Source organism: Macaca fascicularis, chromosome 5, assembly GCF_037993035.2.
Source record: "Macaca fascicularis isolate 582-1 chromosome 5, T2T-MFA8v1.1".
Lineage (NCBI taxonomy): Eukaryota > Metazoa > Chordata > Mammalia > Primates > Cercopithecidae > Macaca > Macaca fascicularis.
In genome coordinates, this window is record NC_088379.1 from 19,616,557 (window position 1) to 19,637,358 (window position 20,802).

At 34.4% G+C, this 20,802-nt stretch overlaps 1 protein-coding gene across 2 annotated transcripts in view; it reads left to right on the forward strand.

The window, feature by feature from the left end:
- The window catches only part of SLIT2 (slit guidance ligand 2), a 370,550-nt gene that overhangs the window by 224,809 nt on the left and 124,939 nt on the right, over positions 1-20,802 (forward strand). For both annotated transcript variants that reach the window (XM_005554557.4, XM_005554559.4), the window contains exons 6-9: positions 7,265-7,336; positions 12,781-12,852; positions 15,416-15,579; positions 18,333-18,471. In XM_005554557.4, the coding sequence (XP_005554614.3) occupies positions 7,265-7,336; positions 12,781-12,852; positions 15,416-15,579; positions 18,333-18,471 (447 nt within the window). The remainder of the gene's footprint in view (positions 1-7,264; positions 7,337-12,780; positions 12,853-15,415; positions 15,580-18,332; positions 18,472-20,802) is intronic.

Here is a 20,802-nt window from a genome sequence, read left to right on the forward strand (position 1 = left end):
ATACATTATTTATTAACATAAAACGATTTGGCAAACAGGATAGAGACAGTTCATCTATGTTTTGTTACAGAGCTATTTACATCAGTTAGAAATTTTGTTTTTCTGTTGGAACTCTGTCATTTTCAAGTTTTGTATCTATGGATCCATTAGAACCCATAGAAGGAAAACTCACAGTTCTATCCCAGATACACAGAGATACTTACATATTTCATCATATTTTAAATTTTTTTCTCACTTTAAATATCTCTTTTCTAGTTTTCACTGTCATCTACATAATTCCTAATGATAAGAGAGCAAGGGTTGCTCACTTGATATAGAATCAGTATGTAACAAACAGAGAAAAGAGGGTTTGTAAATTTTACCAGGCAAATGCAAGACCTCATTAGGTTTGTCATGTAAGTTAAATCATAATTGCAAAATGTCTTCTTTAATCTGTTAGTTTTTCTGTTTAATTCATTGGATTTTATTTCAAATCCGTTGGTATCAGATCGAAACTGTAAATATCCATGCCCCTAGCTCCTTCCTAGAGTATTTTCAGTAAACCTGAAGCTGAAGAGACTGTAAATGGTAGGTTGGTTTCTCATCCACAGGGATTGCTATCCTTACTCTTAAATAGGTCTTCAGTGTGGTATAGAACCTTCTGAACAAACCTGTAGGGAGGGCTTTTTACTTAGATAGATAGTAAATGAAGGTAAGGTCTTTTATTGCCTTTCTGAAATGAAACTTACCTTCATTTCCTATGTACCTAAATAAAAAGGGGTTGTCTCAGGCATTCATATATAAAAGAAAAATTAGTAGCTCAGCAGAAGTCCCCATCAGTACTATGGGAACTGTCCATGGTCCTGTATTTTGCCTGGTTGCACTCCCTCTGAAAGCACAATGAATTGTGATAATCCCCAACAACTATGATGAAGTTTGCTACCAATAACTTCTCCATGTTTGCATTTTGCTTTGTCTTCAGAGTGCTTTCAGCAGTTTTTCTTCAATAATGCATTTTGTCATGTAAAAATGTAATCTAACAATATTTCTTCATAAATCCTTTCTAGAACAAAACAAAATAACACAAAACACAAGACAGTCTGTTTCAGTAATTGGGAATTCAATTCACATATTTACAAAATATGAATTGGCATAATCGTGCCGTGGCTGCTATATCATCTCATAAGACAGAATGGACCTTTGATTTTTTGCATCTTTAACACTGAGCACACTTTGTGACCCCTGAACTCATGTAATAGCCTGCTAATTGAATTATGACCTCTAGTTTATATTCTCATTAGATAATTTTAACAAGGTTGCCAGATTTTTTTCATAAAGTATTGTTTATTATCCCATTACTACACGGTTTAAAAGTATTCAGTTTATTTAAAAAGTTGTTTTAAAGTGCCTTTGTTATAGACACTATGGCAAAACCCTGGGCATAGGGCATAATGTTGCCAGTTCTATAGTATCTATAAGTATCCTAGATACAGGAACTCTAGAACTAGGCAGAATGTTGCCTAGTTCTACAGTATCTATGAGAATTACAGATTCTTTCGTGAAAGAGCGGAGATGATTATTAAATGCTGTAACATCCAGTCTCTTTAGTCATTCTGACTGGTCCTAATATCCTGACTTTGACCCAGGCTCCTAGCCCCTTCTTCCCTTCAATCTGTACAGAATCTCTTTGCTCAAGCCAGAATGGCCTCTTTATTGCAGACATTCACTGTGAACATTGTAGTGCCTCTGCTCACAACTATTCTTTGATAGACCCATTACCTCCATAGGAAATACCCACTTTATTTTCTGTCTAATTAGATTGTATCCATTTTTTAAGGATCTAAGGTTTTTGGGGGGTTTTTTTCCCCCTTTATTTCATGACTACATCAGCCTAGAATAGTCTCTGTCTTTTCTAACATTCTAGAGTACTTTTCCTGTGCTGGTCTCTTCCATAGTCATCACTGATTTAGCTGAAACCCCCATTTGGAGAACAAAAAGCTCCTGAGTCTTTTTCCTGACCCACTATGTATTGAGAGGGAGTTCTGGCAACACATGCATCTCCATTCCAATGAAAACTTCACAGACTGTTTGCTATCTGCCATGTATAACTTACTGAACTTCAGTAAGCCTCACAGTCTCAAAATCCAGATGATGCTAATTTCTCCTTCCCAAGTTATCATGAGGAATAATGAGATGACGTATCTACAGACCCTGCTATACGCTATGAATTCATTAAATGTTAGCAATTATTATTATCATTTTCAGTTTCTACCACTTTTGATTAGTTTACTTACAATTCCTAGGACTTAACGTCAGTTTAGTTGTCCTTCCCTCAAATGATGTTAAAACAGGATCCCCGCCCCCCATCTCTACAACTGCTATCTGTTGCTTCTTCCCCCCAAATTGACAAACTTACATAACTTTATACCATAGGCTATTCCTATAAAAACTGAGATTCTTTATTCCTATGAGAATAGCAAATTGTTGCCTGAAAGATTTAAAAGGATTAAATTCTCATATAATGTAAATTACTTTGGGGTCCTCAGCATGGTCCTTACCTTAATTGCTTTCTTTACCAGTTTTCAAGTTAATACTGATCTGCTTTTATGCAGAGATAAAGGATATAGTTGCTGAAACTTATGTCAAGGATGTACATGTATATGGATCGATTTTTATTTTTCTTATAATCTATATCATAATTTGTATCTGGGGCTACTCTTTAAGAGCCATGATTGGCATAAATATTGGTATATATAGACATTTGTATTGACTTGAAGTTTATACATATATAGGAAGAAGGAGAAGAGACCACACTCATATATGTAGAGCTTTTTTATTCTTTTCTCCCATGTGGTTTATATGTTTTATTTCGTTTCTTGACAATAGTGAAAAATTGTTATTCCTTCATATTGATTTTAGCCATTTTGATGTGTCTTAAGTCAACTATAGTTTTGGAGTTTGCTATCTTACAATAATAATATGAACATGAAGTAAACTATTTCTAGCACCTTAAATGAAACAAAACAATACAAAATTGGAGCATAGTTATAATAATTTTGTTGAGACATTGAGAGATCCTGATTGGCTTAGAAATTATTAAAGATTGCTATGTTCTACATTGTTACAGTTAAGTACATTTTATGTGTCATCTAATTCTTACCAAAAAACCTATTAGTTATGAGAACTTATAACTTGGATGCTGCAGTAAAACATGAATTTGCTATGGGTAGGAACACACTGATTGAAATTATTGCAGTTTTATATATGTTATTAATCTAAGTGTTGTATATGTAATTCAGATGCAGTATGATATCCATATTTTAAAAGAATAAAGCAGGAAATTCTTTAAGAAAACCTAAATGATGGACTAGCATCTCTAACTGTTTTAGGATGCCAAGTAAACAAATGTTTAACCGTTTTGTCATTTAATATACCTATTTGTAAAATTTATATTTAGCAAGATTGTATATTGTCCCCCATACCCAGAATAAATCAAAATTTGAAACTAGGACAAATTATTTTTAGTATTAAAGAAAATCAGATGAGCTTCAGAACTTTTTGCACCTGAGGCATAGAGTGGTATCTCTTAATGTATGGAGTCCATCGACACACTGCATTATGTAAGACTACATTTACCAGTGCTGGTAAAAATCAAAATGGACTATCTAGAGTTATTCTAGGGTGTCAAAGATATACGTCCTACCATCAAAAAAAAAAATCAAAGAATGTTAATATTGAGAGATCATGAATATTCTTCTTTTTTTCTTTTTAAGACATGGAGTTTTGCTCTTGTTGCCCAGGTAGGAGTGCAATGTCACAAGGTGCGATTTTGGCTCACTGCAACCTCCACCTCCTGGGTTCAAGCGATTCTCCTGCCTCCTCCCTAGTAGCTGGGATTACAGGTGCCCACCACCACGCCTGGCTAATTTTTGTATTTTTAATAGAGATGGAGTTCACCATGTTGGCCAGGCTGGTCTCGAAATCCTGACCTTGGGTGATCCACCCGCCTCGGCCTCCTATAGTGCTGGGATTGTAGGCGTGAGCCACCGTTCCCGGCCAAGATCATGAATATTATTCTTCTTAACCCCATCATTTCCATAAGATTAAAGCAGTTCTTCAAAACACAAATGTACACACTTGGACAGCAAAGGATTGCATAGAAAGGCAATTTGGAATTTGAATAGAAGCCAAAGGGAAGATTGGAGTCAGGAAATAAGGGAGATGAAGACACAAAAGTATGTGCTAAGTTAGGTCAGCCGAAGGTCTGAAAAAAACCACTTATGATACTTCTGCCCTTAACATCCAAATCTCTTTAATGATCTGCAAATTGACACTATGTCTTAGTGAATAGTTGAAGCATAATTTTTTTGGAGAAGTGAAAAAGTCTCCTTGTTATTTTCTTAATTCAGAATAATTTCATGGCACAATTGGAAATCACATCTAAAGAAGGCCAGCCTGTCACTAAAGGTATGGCAGAGAACAGATCCTTTCCTGTTTACAGAAGCCAGAAGTAGGCAGGGCTTGAAAGGTAGTGGAGAAGGGAATGAGCAGGGCAAAACAAAGAGTGGGGCTAAGTAGTCCAGAAACCCTGAAATAAATTACATTGTTGCGTAGTTTTGACACTGTTTATCTTGAACCACATACAGACAAATGGAGGTCTGTTGGGAGAGATTTTCTCATGAGCAGTCATACGAGCACAACACTTTGTGTAAACCTTCCTTTGAATATCACGAAATTGACAGATTAATGTAAGAATTATTCACTTGTTTAACTTGGATTGTCCTTTCATATGAGTAACTTCATGAAATACCTTCATGTTCAGGAAATATGTGGACTCATACAACAGTATTCAGAGAACTTTTAAAGAAAACATCAGTCCTATGGAAACCAAATATTCTTAATGGTTTAGCACCAATAAGGGCTTAGATTTCTGTTAAGAATATGAAGAAGCATGTAACCATGAGCAATCTTAAAGAACAGTGAAATTACCAAAGTTTCCAGCAGCATCTCAACTTCTGCTCCTGTAAGGAAAGTTGTCGGCCTTCCAGTCCTTGTAGGACAAGGTTTGCTTGAGTGCTTTCTGGCATGCTGGAGGTTCCCCTTTGTGTATCGTGTGCATGATTTAGAAGAAGCTGTGTCAGCATTGATTTATACATTGACAGCTAAAGATAATAAGATATGGGCAAACATACAGCTCACCCTTTTACAGATTAACCTGGAGACTGCATTAGGCAAATTTGATAGCATTAAAAGATTTTGCCAATTTGTCTGGAAACAATTTCTCTTTTGTAGTGTGTCAGGGGTAACACTTTATGCCATTGTACTAATTTAAATGGCTTTGATAAATTGTTCAAGAGGTTAGAGAATAGTAGTGTAGATATATATATATATATATAGCACTTTAAAATAAAAAGGCTGTTAACTTAATTGTTAAATGAATTTAATCTATAAAAATTAAAAGTACTCAAGAATGTAAGTGTTTTCTTGGAACCACAGCAGCCATATTACATCATGAGACTTTAAATGTCTTCTTAGAAAATAAAATACTTCTGCATTACGTCTTAATAAGTAGAAATGATTTAGGCTATTGTAGTAGCATGGATGTTAGCTATGATTTGGGGAAAACCTTAAGTTTTATAAATTAAGCTTATACAAGCAATAAAATTGTATCTTCCTTGGGGCGCACCTTTGTTAATATTGCATGTCCTAAATTGTACCATTTGCATGACATCAAGGTAGCCTTGTGTATGATTGTGTCCCCTAGAGATCTTCTTACAAATGAGATGTATATTTCATGAGACATTGTCTATATACATAATTTCTAAAGTGAGGAACTTGAAGAGGCCCCTCTGAAAGTCACTGGCTTAAATCATTGCACCTTTATTCAGTAGTCTTGTGAGAGTAACCACTATTTTGTAGAAATGTTCAAACAGTTCTTTACGAACAGACCTCAGATATGAATTAGCCCTTTCAGTGAATGCTGAACTTGAAACAAGGACAGGATACATCTGTATTATGATCATAATCTTACTCCTGTTCATCCACATTCTCTCACCCAGTGCCTGCAGAGCTGAAAACTCGCCTCTTCCGTGAAACATTTTGTTTCTATCTCAAGTGAAACGTTAAAATACTTTTTTAACTGAAATAATAACATCTCTAACATTCAAGCTACTATATTTAAACAACAACTGCTTGTTTGGGGGAAAAAAAAAAAGTGTAGTACAGATACAATATAGTACTCCACTGTTAACTTCAACCAAGTAGAAGGCTCAATACGAACAAGGAAATTTTAATTCCACAACAAGCAGCAGGAAAAGCAGACATAACCAAGTTTGGAGCATTCTTTTTTTGTACTATGAATTTTAACAAGTGCTTAAGATATTGAGGAAGATTCATTTACTTCAATGATGCATTATTTAGAATTTAGCTGATACAGCTTTTAGGCTTTTTACCATAGAAACATGTAGTGTTTTTATGGTGTGCCTGCAGTATATGTTTCTTAGTGGCTTTAACCAAAATTAGCATCATTTTAAAAAGCAAAATTGTTATTTAATACTTTAAAACCTATCTTCTGGAGAGCGATATAATTCTGGAAGTTCCTTAATTCAAAAGTATGCTGTATTTACAATGCAGAGTATTTACATATAATGATAAAGAATGTGAATTACTAGAATAGTGACATTTAATATAGAACAATTACTAGCTTTCTAAAGTGTATTTCTGGTTGGGAATAAGAGCAAGCTATATGGGACATCAGTTCCCTTTTTCGATTTGGAGTTCTTGAAGGAAAACTGCTTTTAAAAGAAGGAAACCTAAAAGTAATGTTGCTCTTTCATGCCAAGGATAGTGAAATTAACATGCAGCTGGGCTTCTCTGATAAATGGATTCTGTTAGGTCACTGAGGGGGTGCATGTGACATTAAGTGATTTACAGTCCTTTACCTTAATGAAATTGTTTCAGCAAGATGACGCTGAAAGCTCTTAATGGATAGCTTTTCTTGATGTAATGAAATTGCATTCCTATGGCATTTAATATAAGGTGCAGTTATTATTTACTGGAGCTTTCCAAGGGCTGCTATTTGCACAGACAGTTCAGAACAAAAAGAGATTTCAGTGGCGGCATAGAGGCTAGAATGGCTTATGACATTCGTAAGCAGATGAGTGTGTTTGTGAGGGCACTTCAGTGAGTGTGTCCAGGGTATCATAGACCCTTCAGGAAACTTCCCATCACCTACCCCAGCTACTGTCCATCCCTTCTACATAGATTTCCATAATCTATTTAACAGGCAACTGGATTACAACCAGATCAGCTGTATTGAAGATGGGGCATTCAGGGCTCTCCGGGACCTGGAAGTGCTGTAAGTACTGCTATTTCTCTTACTCTTTTAATGGGGGCTTTGTGTCTGGACAGGACAAATGTGGAAGCTTATCTGCTAGCTTAAAACCTGTTGTCAAAATAGTCTCTCAAGAGATACCTTAAATAATTCATGGTGAATACAGGGAAGAGTCTAAATGCGTGTGTGCAAAACCTTGCGTACCATATCTGTATGTTAGGTAAAATTGTCTAAGATCACTCAAATGTTCGTATAAATAGTTTTATAAGATTCATAGAATTTATCATTGCTAAATATTGAGGTAAAATCAACTTTATAGGAAAAATAACATAAAAAACCCTCTTAGTAGCTGATATCTTGGAATAATTTGTCGTTGTTAGGCAATAGAAACACAGTTTCTCATTAAAAAAATAAAATTTTTAACCAGGTGATTTAACATTATTTTTGTAAGAATACTTTGAAATCTGCTTCCTAAGGTTAATAAACCACCCATTAGATCCATTTTCAAGTCTTCACTACTGACTTTGTAACGTACAACATACAGACTTGAATTATAATGGGCAACCTTCTTTTCTCGCTGGGTAGACATGACTGACAAAATTGGTTAGAGGCAACTAAGTAACCTCTATTGGTCAATGACTTATTAATTTTAATGAAATTACAAATTTTAATGAAAACTGTAGTTACTAAAGCATCATATGCCGCCTATACACTTTTTTGAATTTTTTCAGCCAAAATCCACATTTGTAGCTTTTTAAATACACTTACAATTCCTCCACAAATTAAAATATTTTTCTCTGCCTTATTTCATCCTTGACAAATTTAGTCAGAAATCTAAAATTGAATTAAATGTGAGTGTGTTTTTAGTCAATTTGTTAAAAGTTATCGAGAAATCATAAAATCCTTCCTCTTCCCAACAAAAAATGGATTCATTACTTTATAAATCTAGTTTCAGGAATGGAATATAATTCTGAAAATAAATTAATCTTTCAGCTAGAATGGCTTATTTTATCAGTATTTTTATGTGGTTTTGGTTTTAATTTCAAGAAAATAGAATTCCCAGCTGTGTAGTGTAATGAGTTATTAATTATTTTAAAAGATATGTATGTATGAATGAATTGATTGGGATAAAATGTGAAATATAAAAATATAGACTACTCTCTAACTACAGGAGAGGCCACCTTTGTTTCTATTGATAATGGTCTAAGTTTCTATCGGAAAAATATTCAAAGTGCTTATCATATACATTTTAGCTTTAAGACCACTATTTAAATTGTTTACCAGAACCATTTTTAATATACAAAGCTCACTGATGGTATCTCAGAGTCAGAATAACTAGAATGATTTCATAGTAGTGGTCTCATGGCAAAACCATAGTCAGTGTCACTAAAATTCATCGATGAAGAGACTACCACAAGAGTTAATCAGACAGAGCTGATCAAGCGAAAAATGTATTATTAAACCAATGTTCCTAACTAGAAATATGAATGATACCAATCATTTTATGCAGTTTACTGACTATCTTGGATGAATTGAATCCTGTAAACTACCTTGTTATTAAGTTTTCAAAAAACTTAAATTATTTTTAAATATGTAGTTATTCAGTGTATTTATTCAATATATGTATATATACACATAAATGTATTGAATACCTACTGTGTATATTTTATAAGGTGGAATGAACACTGTGCTAGGCACTGAAATCTTTTACCCACAAATACAATAACTACATTTGCTTATTTTCTATAAACTAATATCGTTGTCATCAGAGGCAGTACGTTTATGAAAACACAGTCATCTCATACATTTTGATTGTCATGATTAATCAAAATATCTAAAAAATGACTTTAGCAAAAATGAGGAAACACACCAAAGGGTGACGTTTTATGGTTCATGGAATTAAAATAGAAATCCAAAATCTTGGAAACTCTTTTGAGGACCTTAATATATACATCTTAAAGAAGTATATATTGGTCAGAGTTTATTTGTTGAAGAAATAATAAAAATTAGCATATGATAGAAGACAATGTAAATTTCTTCTAAAAATATTGAAATATTTTATATTAAAATTTTATAAAGTTGAGCAGACATTACTTTAAATGTTTTTTTTTCAATCCTCATACTTTAAACAACCCTTAGAAAAATTAGTTGATAAATGAGCCAAAATTGGACCACTGAAAAGACGAGAATTTATGAAGCCCACATCAATTGTGAAATACAACAAAAGTTTACCTATTATAAATGTTTGGTCAAGAGCTTAAGAGAGTTTGCATTAAGAAGGGTTCTAGAAAGATGACTTGTCTGTTTTGCTTATTTTTACCATTTGTGACTCTTTAGGATGTACTGACTTATGTGGAAATAATGAAGGAACATTAACGTACACATTGCCTTAAATTTCAGATTCCAAGGGTTTTAGATTTTTTAAAATTTTATTCTTTGAACCATTTGTGAATGTATGGCTATACTGAAGCTAGATGGGAGAAATTGAGGTAATCGCCCTCAGTCATTGATGAAAGTGTATTAAATTAGGATATATATGAGTGTACAAAGAGTGAATAGAGTCCAAGAAGTCAAGTGAAAATCTAAGGTAGATGAAAGCAAGGAAGCAGTTTAACACTTGCACATTCATGGAGAACTGGTTTATTGTCAGATTCTGATTTGTAGGATTTAGAGCTAACTGCTTATTTTCTTAATATTTAGATACTGTCTCAAAAATAACATTGGAAACTAAATCTTGATCAATATTTTCCCTTTCTTTGGACACTGGACTCAGAAATGATATATATCCCTTCAATTGCTGCTTTTACATGTTTGTTTTTCTTTTTCACAGAATGGACATAATTTAATTTAATTTAATCATAGTGATTCGTATCCACTAAATACCAAACTATCTGCCAAGCGATATGCATGGTGGTAAGGGAGTAAGATGACTAAATCAAGATATAAGTGTGAGAGGTGCTCCATGATTATACAGGCTAATATTTATACATCAAGATGTCTTTTGTATTAGAATATTTACTCATTACAAAGAAAATCTTGAAGTTGAAGACAGAAGTAGACTTACACATGGGAGAAAATATTCACAACTAAATAAGTACAATATATAAGTTTCCATTATTTCAGAATAGAAGTTGACCATAGCGGTAACATATACAAGTAATCATACTTAACACTTATATTTATTATTAATTTTTAAAATAATTTTGTTGGTTCTGCATATTTTTCAGACATTGGGTATCAGTATCAGTACTTCTTTCCAGCATCAGTACTGAATAAAATACTAAGATAATGTCTTCCTTTAGTTGCATTATGTGAACTAACATTCTGAGAAAAGATTTCAAATTGATAACTGAAGTCTTTGGCACTCAATGAAAATTTTCCTTTGTACGGAGATAGAAGAAACTATAGTTCAAAATTAATGCATGTCTTCTCCGTGTGAAGTACTTAAAACAATTTATTCCCAAATTCATATTTCAGAATACTGTATACTATAAAGATTTTAGCCATATTAATTCAGTATAAATTTTGAAGATGGGAAAAGGGATCATCTGAAAGCAAATCCCATTGAGAAGTTTAACCTTTGCATTCAAACATCAGGATATATTTTAATGGCATTTGAAAAAGACATCTCATTTCACCTGCACATAGGAAAATGCTAAAAGCTTTTAGATAAACTGAGCCAACAAATCCAGTGCTCTGTAGGTCCCCCATAAAGTGGTTTAGTTTTTGTGACTTAATTCAAATCACTTAGAATAGTTCTTATATAATTCAATACATTGCAAAACAAGGTAGTAAAGAGGGTCCATGCATGATCTAGGTCTGTAGCTGACATGCCATGTTTTACCGAAAAGTTTTTGTCATTCCCTTGACTTCTGAATGCACCATTGATAACCAGAGCCACCAACTGGCCCAAAGTGGCCTCAAAAATATATTTTGTGTAGCTCAAACATAAGTAGTCTACAGACTGTTTGAAATATTTTAATTAGTTGCCACTATTTAAACATTAGAAAGATCTAAAACTTTTTATTTCTAACTTCCCTTGGAAAATCTGATTGTTTGACATCCCTCCCTTACAGCAGGTCAATAGTCCATTGGAGCTGGACATTATCTGCCACAAGAGAGACTATCATTGCTAGCTTACCATATTCTTCACCATCCCCAACTGCTTTCTTCCATCTTTCTTGCCCATCATTGTATATTTTTGCACGTGGCCTGCTTCTCTCATTTCTGTTCTCTGCTCAGGCCCTACAGTGAACTTGCAACCTCTCGTTCAAACCCTTGTCCAATATCAACTTCATCCACCAGGACCATTGATGCTTTCTCCTGCCTCCTTCAGAGGAACTTGCCTTCTTTAGTCACCACCTCAATGTGTACCTTCAGTCTCTCCCAGTCTTAGAATTGCTTTCCATGTCCACATTTTACTTGTATACCCCTGGGATAACTTCTACCACTTTCTTATCACAACCAGATTTTTCTGAAGGATGAAGAAAGCTCATGTCTTAGCCTAACTAGTTTTTGTAATTTGTCCAATTCATCTCCCCAGCTGGACTGTATGCTATTTTAGGACAGGATTTATGTCTGATTTATTTTTATAATACTCCATGTTACCATAAAATAATAGCCATTCAGGAAATATTTGATGAATGAATGAGTAGTAGTAGAAGTAGAAATAATCAATAATAATAATAATAAAACTAATAATGTTGCATTGTGGGAAAAGTAAGGATGACATTTATTTTCACCATAACTCTCTTCACCATACATATTCCTGAATCTGCTACCTCAAGAAACCATGATTGCTGCCACACAGCAGTAAACAAAGGCCAATATATGCTACTGCAACTAAAAACCATTAGAATGGATTAATCTTTTAACATGGTGCTACAGCAAGTTACTTCATCCCCACATGATACAAGTACCAGATATAGATATAGCTGTCTCCACTCAAATTACAGCAGTGGCTAATGTCTGCGGTAAATAATAGTTATCAGGACTCTGTTCCAAGGCCTGACAAGAATGATTCTGTATTGTTGCTATGAGAATTCAGTAAGAGAATATTAATTCAAATGCGCTTATTGACTCATGGACACTAATTACACATAATGCCACTCTACGGAAATGTAATTGGGCATATTTGCCAACTGTAACTATCCTGTGTTTATTTCTTAACCAATATCATAAATAGACATGCATGCACAAGGTACATAAAGTAGAATGTGAATAGTCAAACATGCTATGAATGAAGCCATAAATTTGTAGTAAATGTTGAATAAAACAAAATGTACAGTAACGTTAAATTATGAAAATTATTTATCAACTTGTCTATAGAGTAGTGTATTCTCTGTGTCATCTCTACCAGGTAGCTGTCCTGCATAAGCATAGTACAAGACATTTTCTCTGTGTTAGTATGTAAAATGATCAATCAATTTTGTATCTAAAAATTCTAACTTTTCTTTTTAATTCTACAGCACTCTCAACAATAACAACATTACTAGACTTTCTGTGGCAAGTTTCAACCATATGCCTAAACTTAGGACTTTGTAAGTAGTCACAATATATGTAAAGGTCATATTAATCAATTAAAGCTTCCCCTTAAATAACATATTCAGTAAGCAAAGGATGGGACCACTAGCTTACAAGGTAGACAAGGAAAACCCAACTTGGGAAAAGACTAGATATGATATTTGTGGGAATGAGCTATTATTCTGGAAACTGGAAAGATTTCTTTTAAATGATATGCATTATGGGAACTTTGGAGTTAAAAAAAAAAAACATTTACTTTGAGCTATTGTGGAGGTCACATTTCATTAAGAAATGAAAGACTCCTTGATTGGCTGTCAGAAATGATAAATGGGAAATCTTTATGATTTTATTGCTGTACTGCAAGCAGACCTAATAAAGCTAAACTGGTTCTCCAACATTCCTTATAACGTGAAATTATAGCATCACCCTCTAGTCCTTCTATAATTAAGGTTGTGTCAGCACTTATATTTAAAAGTATCTTTTTTGGGGTTACAGATGGACATTAGGATATTTTTGGTCTAATAAAGTATTGACTATAGCTATTTCTTTTCTCTTGAAGAAAAAGTAATCCTTAAAGCCCAGAGTAGGCTTTAAAATCCTTAAAGCGCAGGGTGGACTTTAAGTTATGGAATTTCAGAGGTAAATCTCATTTGAACTGAATTTCAGAATCACCTTGACCTAAAAAAAGTATATTACATATAACATGTAGGACATGATTGGAAACAAAACCAAAGCATCAGACTTCTTGGGAAAAAAAGGGTTTTTAAGTTGGGTAAATATATTTTATTTAGATTTTCAAAATATTCCTCATTTTCTGATAGCTTGTAACTAGAAAACATTAATTTTCTTTTTGTAATACAAATTTTGAATTACCAGCTTTTTAATGAACTAGGAAATACCAATTTTAATGTCATTTTTTTCTTACTGAAATCTAACTCTGTGTGTAATAACACATCATTATAATTTCCTTGGAATATTATTTAGCAAAATAAAGGAATTCTACAAGTATACAGACATAGCTAAATTCTGTATTCTTGGGGCTATCAGAATGAGACTAATCTGACTGAATTAACAGCCCAATTCACTCAAAACTATAATTTCCCATTAACTTCAGGCATTTTTTTTAAAAAAGAAATTGATCAAGCTTTCAGTCTTTGCAAAAACAAAGCCAACGAAATTGTAAAAACATTCATCTGAATTTTTTTGACAGTGTCCCTTATTTTCCTGTAGAAATTCATGAGTCTGTCTTACTAATCAGGTTTTTCAATTTTTACATTCTTTTCTCGTTTCAAGTTTGTGCACACATAATTAGAATTTTTGTAATGTGCTTGGTTTAGATGGAAATATTTAGAGTACAAGGATATGGAATGTGTGCCTCTGTGGCTTCCAAAGGACAGAACTTCAACTTCCAAGCAAACCGAGCCAGAGGACACCCATCTTTCCCAAAATGTAGCTTTTTGTTCTGTGGTACGCCTTCTAGTTTCGAAGCAAAGAATTGTGTTCCTTATCTACAAGCTCAAGGAGAATGCAAAGCAGTCACTTAACTTTAAATTCCTTTGCTTTGGTTGGGTCATTATTCTACAGTATCATCGCTACTTAAAAATTCCATTTTTATGGTCTAATTATCTTTCTGGACTGAGTTCCATGTTTTAATATCCATTACTGTTATTGGGTTAGAATTGAACACATCAGCTTAAAAGGACTAAAATGGTATTACTGTGTCATAGATGGTTCTGGGAATAGTGCTTTGATTTATAGCTTTGGATGTCCTTTTCTTTAGTTTGAGAAAACAGAAAAGCCAGTTTGAAGTCATTTACCTAATTTAGTGGATACATTTGTCTGATATTTTATTAATGGAGAAGTGCAATTTGCCACTTGGAAGCAATCCATGATCTTGTGTGGATCCTGCCAACACAGAGCCACTCACTTAATTCCTTCACTCCCAGCCATTTGTGCCTTTTAATTTCAGTCGCTGCTCTTTGAGGATAGGTCTCCAGGAGCCAAAGGAGCTAATCCCTTTTCTGTGATTAAACAACAAAAGAAGGAAATCAGAATAAGGATGTGAAAAAAGTGTTTTATATTGAATTATTATTCTGTCTTGTTCAGCAAAAAATGCAAGTGACCTGCTGAAAAGGTTTTACAAGTGGTTTCTATAGAGACTCATAATGGCGGGACTTATTGATATTTCAAACTGGGAGCCACAACTTTTACTAACTTGCCCCTCGCCCAGTCTCCCCACTCTCCCACCCCATCCCTATTGGCTCTCGGGATGTTGGAACTGTGGAGCAATTTGCATTGGACTTATTTTTTTCTCTTTCCTCTTTTAAATGAACATAAGTGAAATATGTTCATTTAAAACATAATTTTATGGACATATCCAAGCTTCTATAAATTGCTCAGTTCAGACTAAATGAAGAGAGACTTGATTCTGTGATTGTACATTAGTTTAATTTTTAGGAAAAATAATTATATTGGAATCTGCTTAGCTTTACTTCTATGTTAAGAAATAAAGGTATATATTATTAATGAAATGACAACTTTCTGTTTTCTTGCTTTACACTTCTTTTTTTTCTCATTTAGTCGACTCCATTCAAACAACCTGTATTGTGACTGCCACCTGGCCTGGCTCTCCGACTGGCTTCGCCAAAGGCCCCGGGTTGGTCTGTACACTCAGTGTATGGGCCCCTCCCACCTGAGAGGTCATAATGTAGCTGAGGTTCAAAAACGAGAATTTGTCTGCAGTGGTAAGGGAGAAAGAAGAATGATGTTATTGTGTTTATTGTATCCCGTTACGTAACAGAATGTGAGGGCTGCATGCCTCAAAGGTTTCAGTGTTGTTCACTAATGTGCAATTGTGCACTAATCACTCTACGGAGATCCTCTTTTCCAGTGAAAATATGTTCTGAGACCTTACTATATCGGTTGGCAAGTACTGGTTACTTGTATCTAGATTATGCTAAAACACTTTTCAGTTTCCACTCCAGGGGAAATATGGAAAATCGCTAAATGATGGCTCTACTTGTGATTTTTTATTTTCCCATTACATAATGATTTATAGCTACTTTTATGTTAACAATTGAAAACAAAAATGATTAGCTAATCCTAGATCCCTGCTAAGAAATTCAAAGAGCAATTCAGCCATAGTTGCAAAGTAACAAAATACTTTCCATGCATACATGTATACTAATGGTTCAGTTTTACTTAAAACAAATATTAAATGACCAGCTTTAATAAAAACAATCTGAAATCAAAAATAAGACATAGGATCAGGCACCATGGCCCACGCGTGTAATCCCAGCATTTTGGGAGGCAGAGGCGGGCGGATCACCAGAGGTCAGGAGTTCCAAGCCAGCCTGGCCAACATGGCAAAACCCCGTTCTTACTAAAATTATAAAAATTAGCTGGGCGTGCTGGTGCATGCCTGTAATCCCAGATACTTGGAAGGCTGTATCTCCCAGATACAGGAGAATCACTTGAATCTGGGAGGTGGAGATTGTGGTTAGCTGAGATCACACCAGTGCACTCCAGCATGGGTGATAACAGAGAAACTCCATCTCAAAAAAAAAAAAAAAAAAATATATATATATATATATATATATCTAGGCCCGGCATGGTGGCTCACACCTGTAATCCCAGCACTTTGGGAGGCCGAGGTGGGCGGATCATGAGGTCAGGAGATCGAGACCATCCTGGCTAACACGGTGAAACCCGGTCTCTACTAAAAGTACAAAAAATTAGCTGGGCGTGGTGGCGGGCACCTGTAGTCCCAGCTACTCGGGAGGCTGAGGCAGGAGAATGGCGTGAACCCGGGAGGCGGAGCTTGCAGTGAGCCGAGGTCACAGCACTGCACTCCAGCCTGGGCGACAGAGCGAGACTCCGCCTCAAAAAATAAATAAAATAAATAAATAAGACATAGGCTGTGTCTAATATCAATCAATAGCTAATTGATTACTGAGTTTTTTAATATGCTTAAGCACCAACCTAAGTATTTCACATATATTTACTTCACTTCACCTCCCTCATAACAACTGTATGAGAAATGTAATATCTCTATATTTGGAGATTCAAATGCTGTGAAAAAGAATAACCTTGCCGAAGTTTATATAGTTGAGTCCAAGGATCTCAACGGAGGTGGTTTGATTACATACACACACATGCGTGCGCACACACACACATAGTGATACATAGTATCTTGTTTATATATAGATAGGGTTGGTTCTGCTTCAGCTTCAGAAGTATCTGTTCAAAATACAACAAAACAAAATTTTAAGAAACATATAATGCATCAAAAGTAGTTCACAGATTTTTAAAGGCGGGGTAGGGAGACATGACTAGTACTTGATGCTTTTAAATGGTTATATTTTAGACCCTGTATGTATTTTTTCACATGTTTTATAACCTAAGCAAAATTTTTGTGTACGATCATGGAATGTTCTCAATATGTCTGATTGCTTTTTTAAAAAATTAAATAATGAAATGACTAACAGTTCGTTACTAACCACTTTTTTCTCTCTTCACTTTTTCCTTTCTGTTTTCTAGATGAGGAAGAAGGCAAGTTCACATTTCTTTTTTAGACTGAGGATATTTTTGTAGTTTGAGAGCTTGTTTAGAGGGATAGGATTAGCAGCTGGCTTGCAGCCTCTTCCTGGCACATCACCACCACTAGGGCCCTTTCCCGGCAGGTTGGAAAGGGCTGTCCCCACTGTCTTCCAGAAACCGTGCATTTCCAGATGCTTATTTAGTACAACTGTGCTGATACTCTGTTGCTCACCTTTCAACCATTAATGTCTCATTTAAAAATTGTTCCAAATATTGAGTGATAAAAGTACATACAGAAAGGGAGCTACTTATACTAAAATTTTAAATTACTCGAAGCCCCCAAGAGAATCATTTTTTATTAACAATAAAATTACTTTATACAAATTATTATTATCATTTCAGAGAAATTGATAATTTTGAACCTATCAAGACATCACATTCTGGATTATCTAATTTTTCTCCACATTTATTGGCATATGATTATTTAATTTGAGCAACAGTTATCTTCTGATGGAAGTATTACTGTTTTGTTTTATTTTTAAAAGAAACTACAAAGTACATAAAGCCACATGAATTTGATAAAGATCAAGCTCTATTTAAGCTTATTAGGAATGAATATAAATTAGTCTGAAGTTGCTGGGGTTTTGGAAATTAGAATAGTTTTGAATGTAATTCTGACTTGAAACTGAATGTAGCTTTTCTCACAATAGTTTTAAAAATTAGCAGTATTATGATCAGTTTTTAGAATCTCATTTACTTCCTCTCATTTGCTTTATTGATCTGAATATATAAATGCATGCCTCCTAAAATATATTTTAGAAATATAGGACCATCTTATGATCATGTATTTAAAGAGATTTATTTATGTGAAATGCTTTGTTACTTGGGCTAAGTTTGTATGTTTCACAATTATGATATTCAGGAGGAAAAATATAATTTCTGTTTATTTCTTTTTTAGGTCACCAGTCATTTATGGCTCCTTCTTGTAGCGTTTTGCACTGCCCTGCCGCCTGTACCTGTAGCAACAATATCGTAGACTGTCGTGGGAAAGGTCTCACTGAGATCCCCACAAATCTTCCAGAGACCATCACAGAAATGTATGTGCCTGAAATTCTTTCTTATCTCTCCACCTTCCCAGTGAACCAAACTTTGATTTTCTTTGGGAAATTCTGGGTTTATCAAAGGCACATCTGATCAATTGGCTTAGACAAATGTTCCCTTCAGAAGTGTATTGATTCTTACTCTGATTGTTTAAAAACATACCATGATAAAGTGGCTATGATGTTTTTTCTTCCACTGATAGAACTAAAAGGAATACATTTTTAGGAAAAACAAGACAAACAGGATTATTTATACCTGGTTCCACCCTTTGGGCCTGTATATCTGTGGTTGTCTGTTTCTCAGTTTGGAGCAGTAGGAGTATAAAAAGGGACCAAGCTGGGGCTAGTAAACCACAGGAACAGTAGGTGATGCTCTGCCTCCTTGAGAGCTCATGTTTTAAAAGGCAGTTTCACTGTTTTGTTTGAATTGATAGTTCAATGCAAAGTGTAGAAAGGATAATATTACAAAGTCAAATGTAAAGATTTTTTATATAGTGCATGTTTTAGCCTATTTGAAGCAGTGTGTACCTCCATTAAAAGTTAAATTCTTATGACAAAGTATTGCACACATATTTTATATGCAGTTGGTGAATGCATTTCTATGTCCTCACCAAATATAACTCATGTGGATCAAACAAGATCACATAAGATGTAAATTGGAATGCTTTTACGATCTTAAAAAGTAAGCACTAGGGAAAATCATTATCTCAATATTCACTAAGAAAATCCCTCTTAACCACCCAGCCCATTATATTATTATTTTGTAGGCCAATTCTAAATTGTAACTGAATAAATTGTCTTGGATTTTTTTGGTTGAAATGATAGGAACAGCTTCTTAGAATAGACCCACATAGTATGTGAAAAAGTTGTTTTTAAAGTGCTCATTTTAACCAATTTATTATGATAATAAAGTAACTTCTCTAATGTACCTTATATGAGAATAATCTTAGTTCACAGGACCCACTGCCATTAGTTTAAAGTATCTACCATGTGTTTAATAGTGTTCTTAGAGCTTTGCAGTATAAGACATGAACCTCTGCAGGAATTCTAGATTCTGGGGAGATTTGACACTGAATAACCTATACACATAATAATATCATTCTCATCAAAATTTTAATTGATAGAACATTACTTTACCTCTAGAAGACATCTGTAAGTATTTTTGGGCTGAACCTTGAAAGAAGAATAAGTTATAACTTGGGAAGAGATAGAAGACATTCCTGAAAAAGAAACATTGGCAGCAAAGAACAGAGGTGGCAGTGAGCATTGTTTGAAAGATTGTAGTTGAACCTAATTAGAATAACAGGATAATGTTGAGGCATCATGAAAAATAATGCCCTAAAAAATACATCTCCATCTAATTTTAAAACTACAGATTACTGAAGACCTTGACACTTGGTCAGAAGATATTAGATGTGATAAAGTTAAGAGCAGAATGACATACTAAATTTTCTCATAAGGGAACTATATAGTCATCTATGAAGGCACAGACATTTATTAAGTAACCATTTACTACCTAAAGGCACCATGAATTTTCCAGAGATCGCCCATCAAGTGATTAGCAAATGTGACATTCAAATTGAAAACTATTAAATGAGGTACACAGTGAAAAACATAATAAGAGATGAACACATCAAGTGCAAGGTCTTACAAAGGGCATGAAGTTGAGGGCAAGGTACAATGGTTAGCCAGAGTCAGAAAGTTTTAGTTGGAACCCCAGGTTTACCATCATTTACTATTTGTGAGACCATGGACAAGTTACTTATCCTCTGAGACTCTATATCCCATTTAAAACTAAGGGTGGTTGTCAGTTTGATGTGAAATAATTAACACACATAGAGCTATGTGTGCTTAGCATATAGTAATCATTCCATAAATGATAACTCAAGCATAGAAGTCTTTGTGTAGAAATAACACTGAGCTAGACCTTGAAAGATAGGTAGTGAATGAAACTACAGAGATGAGGACAAGGCTTTCAGAATTAATACAATATGATAAGCTAGGCAGTAGGAATGAAAGTACAAGATGTGATCAAATAGGAATTCAGCTTGCCTGATATTTGATATGTGAGACAGTACCAGGAAAAAAATTGTAAATATGCATTGGAGTCAGTTCATGAATGGTCATGTGGATATAAGGATCTTGGATTTTATTTGGAATGCATTTGAACATAGGAGTTTTAATCTGAATTTTCTAGAATAATTGGTCTGATGGCTGTGTGCCAGTGATGTGACAAAAGGAGAGAATGCAAGGCAGGAGGCCTCTTCAGAGGCTATTTCTTTGGTCAGGTGGAGATGTCAGAAGAGTAGGAGCTGGTCAGTAATAGTA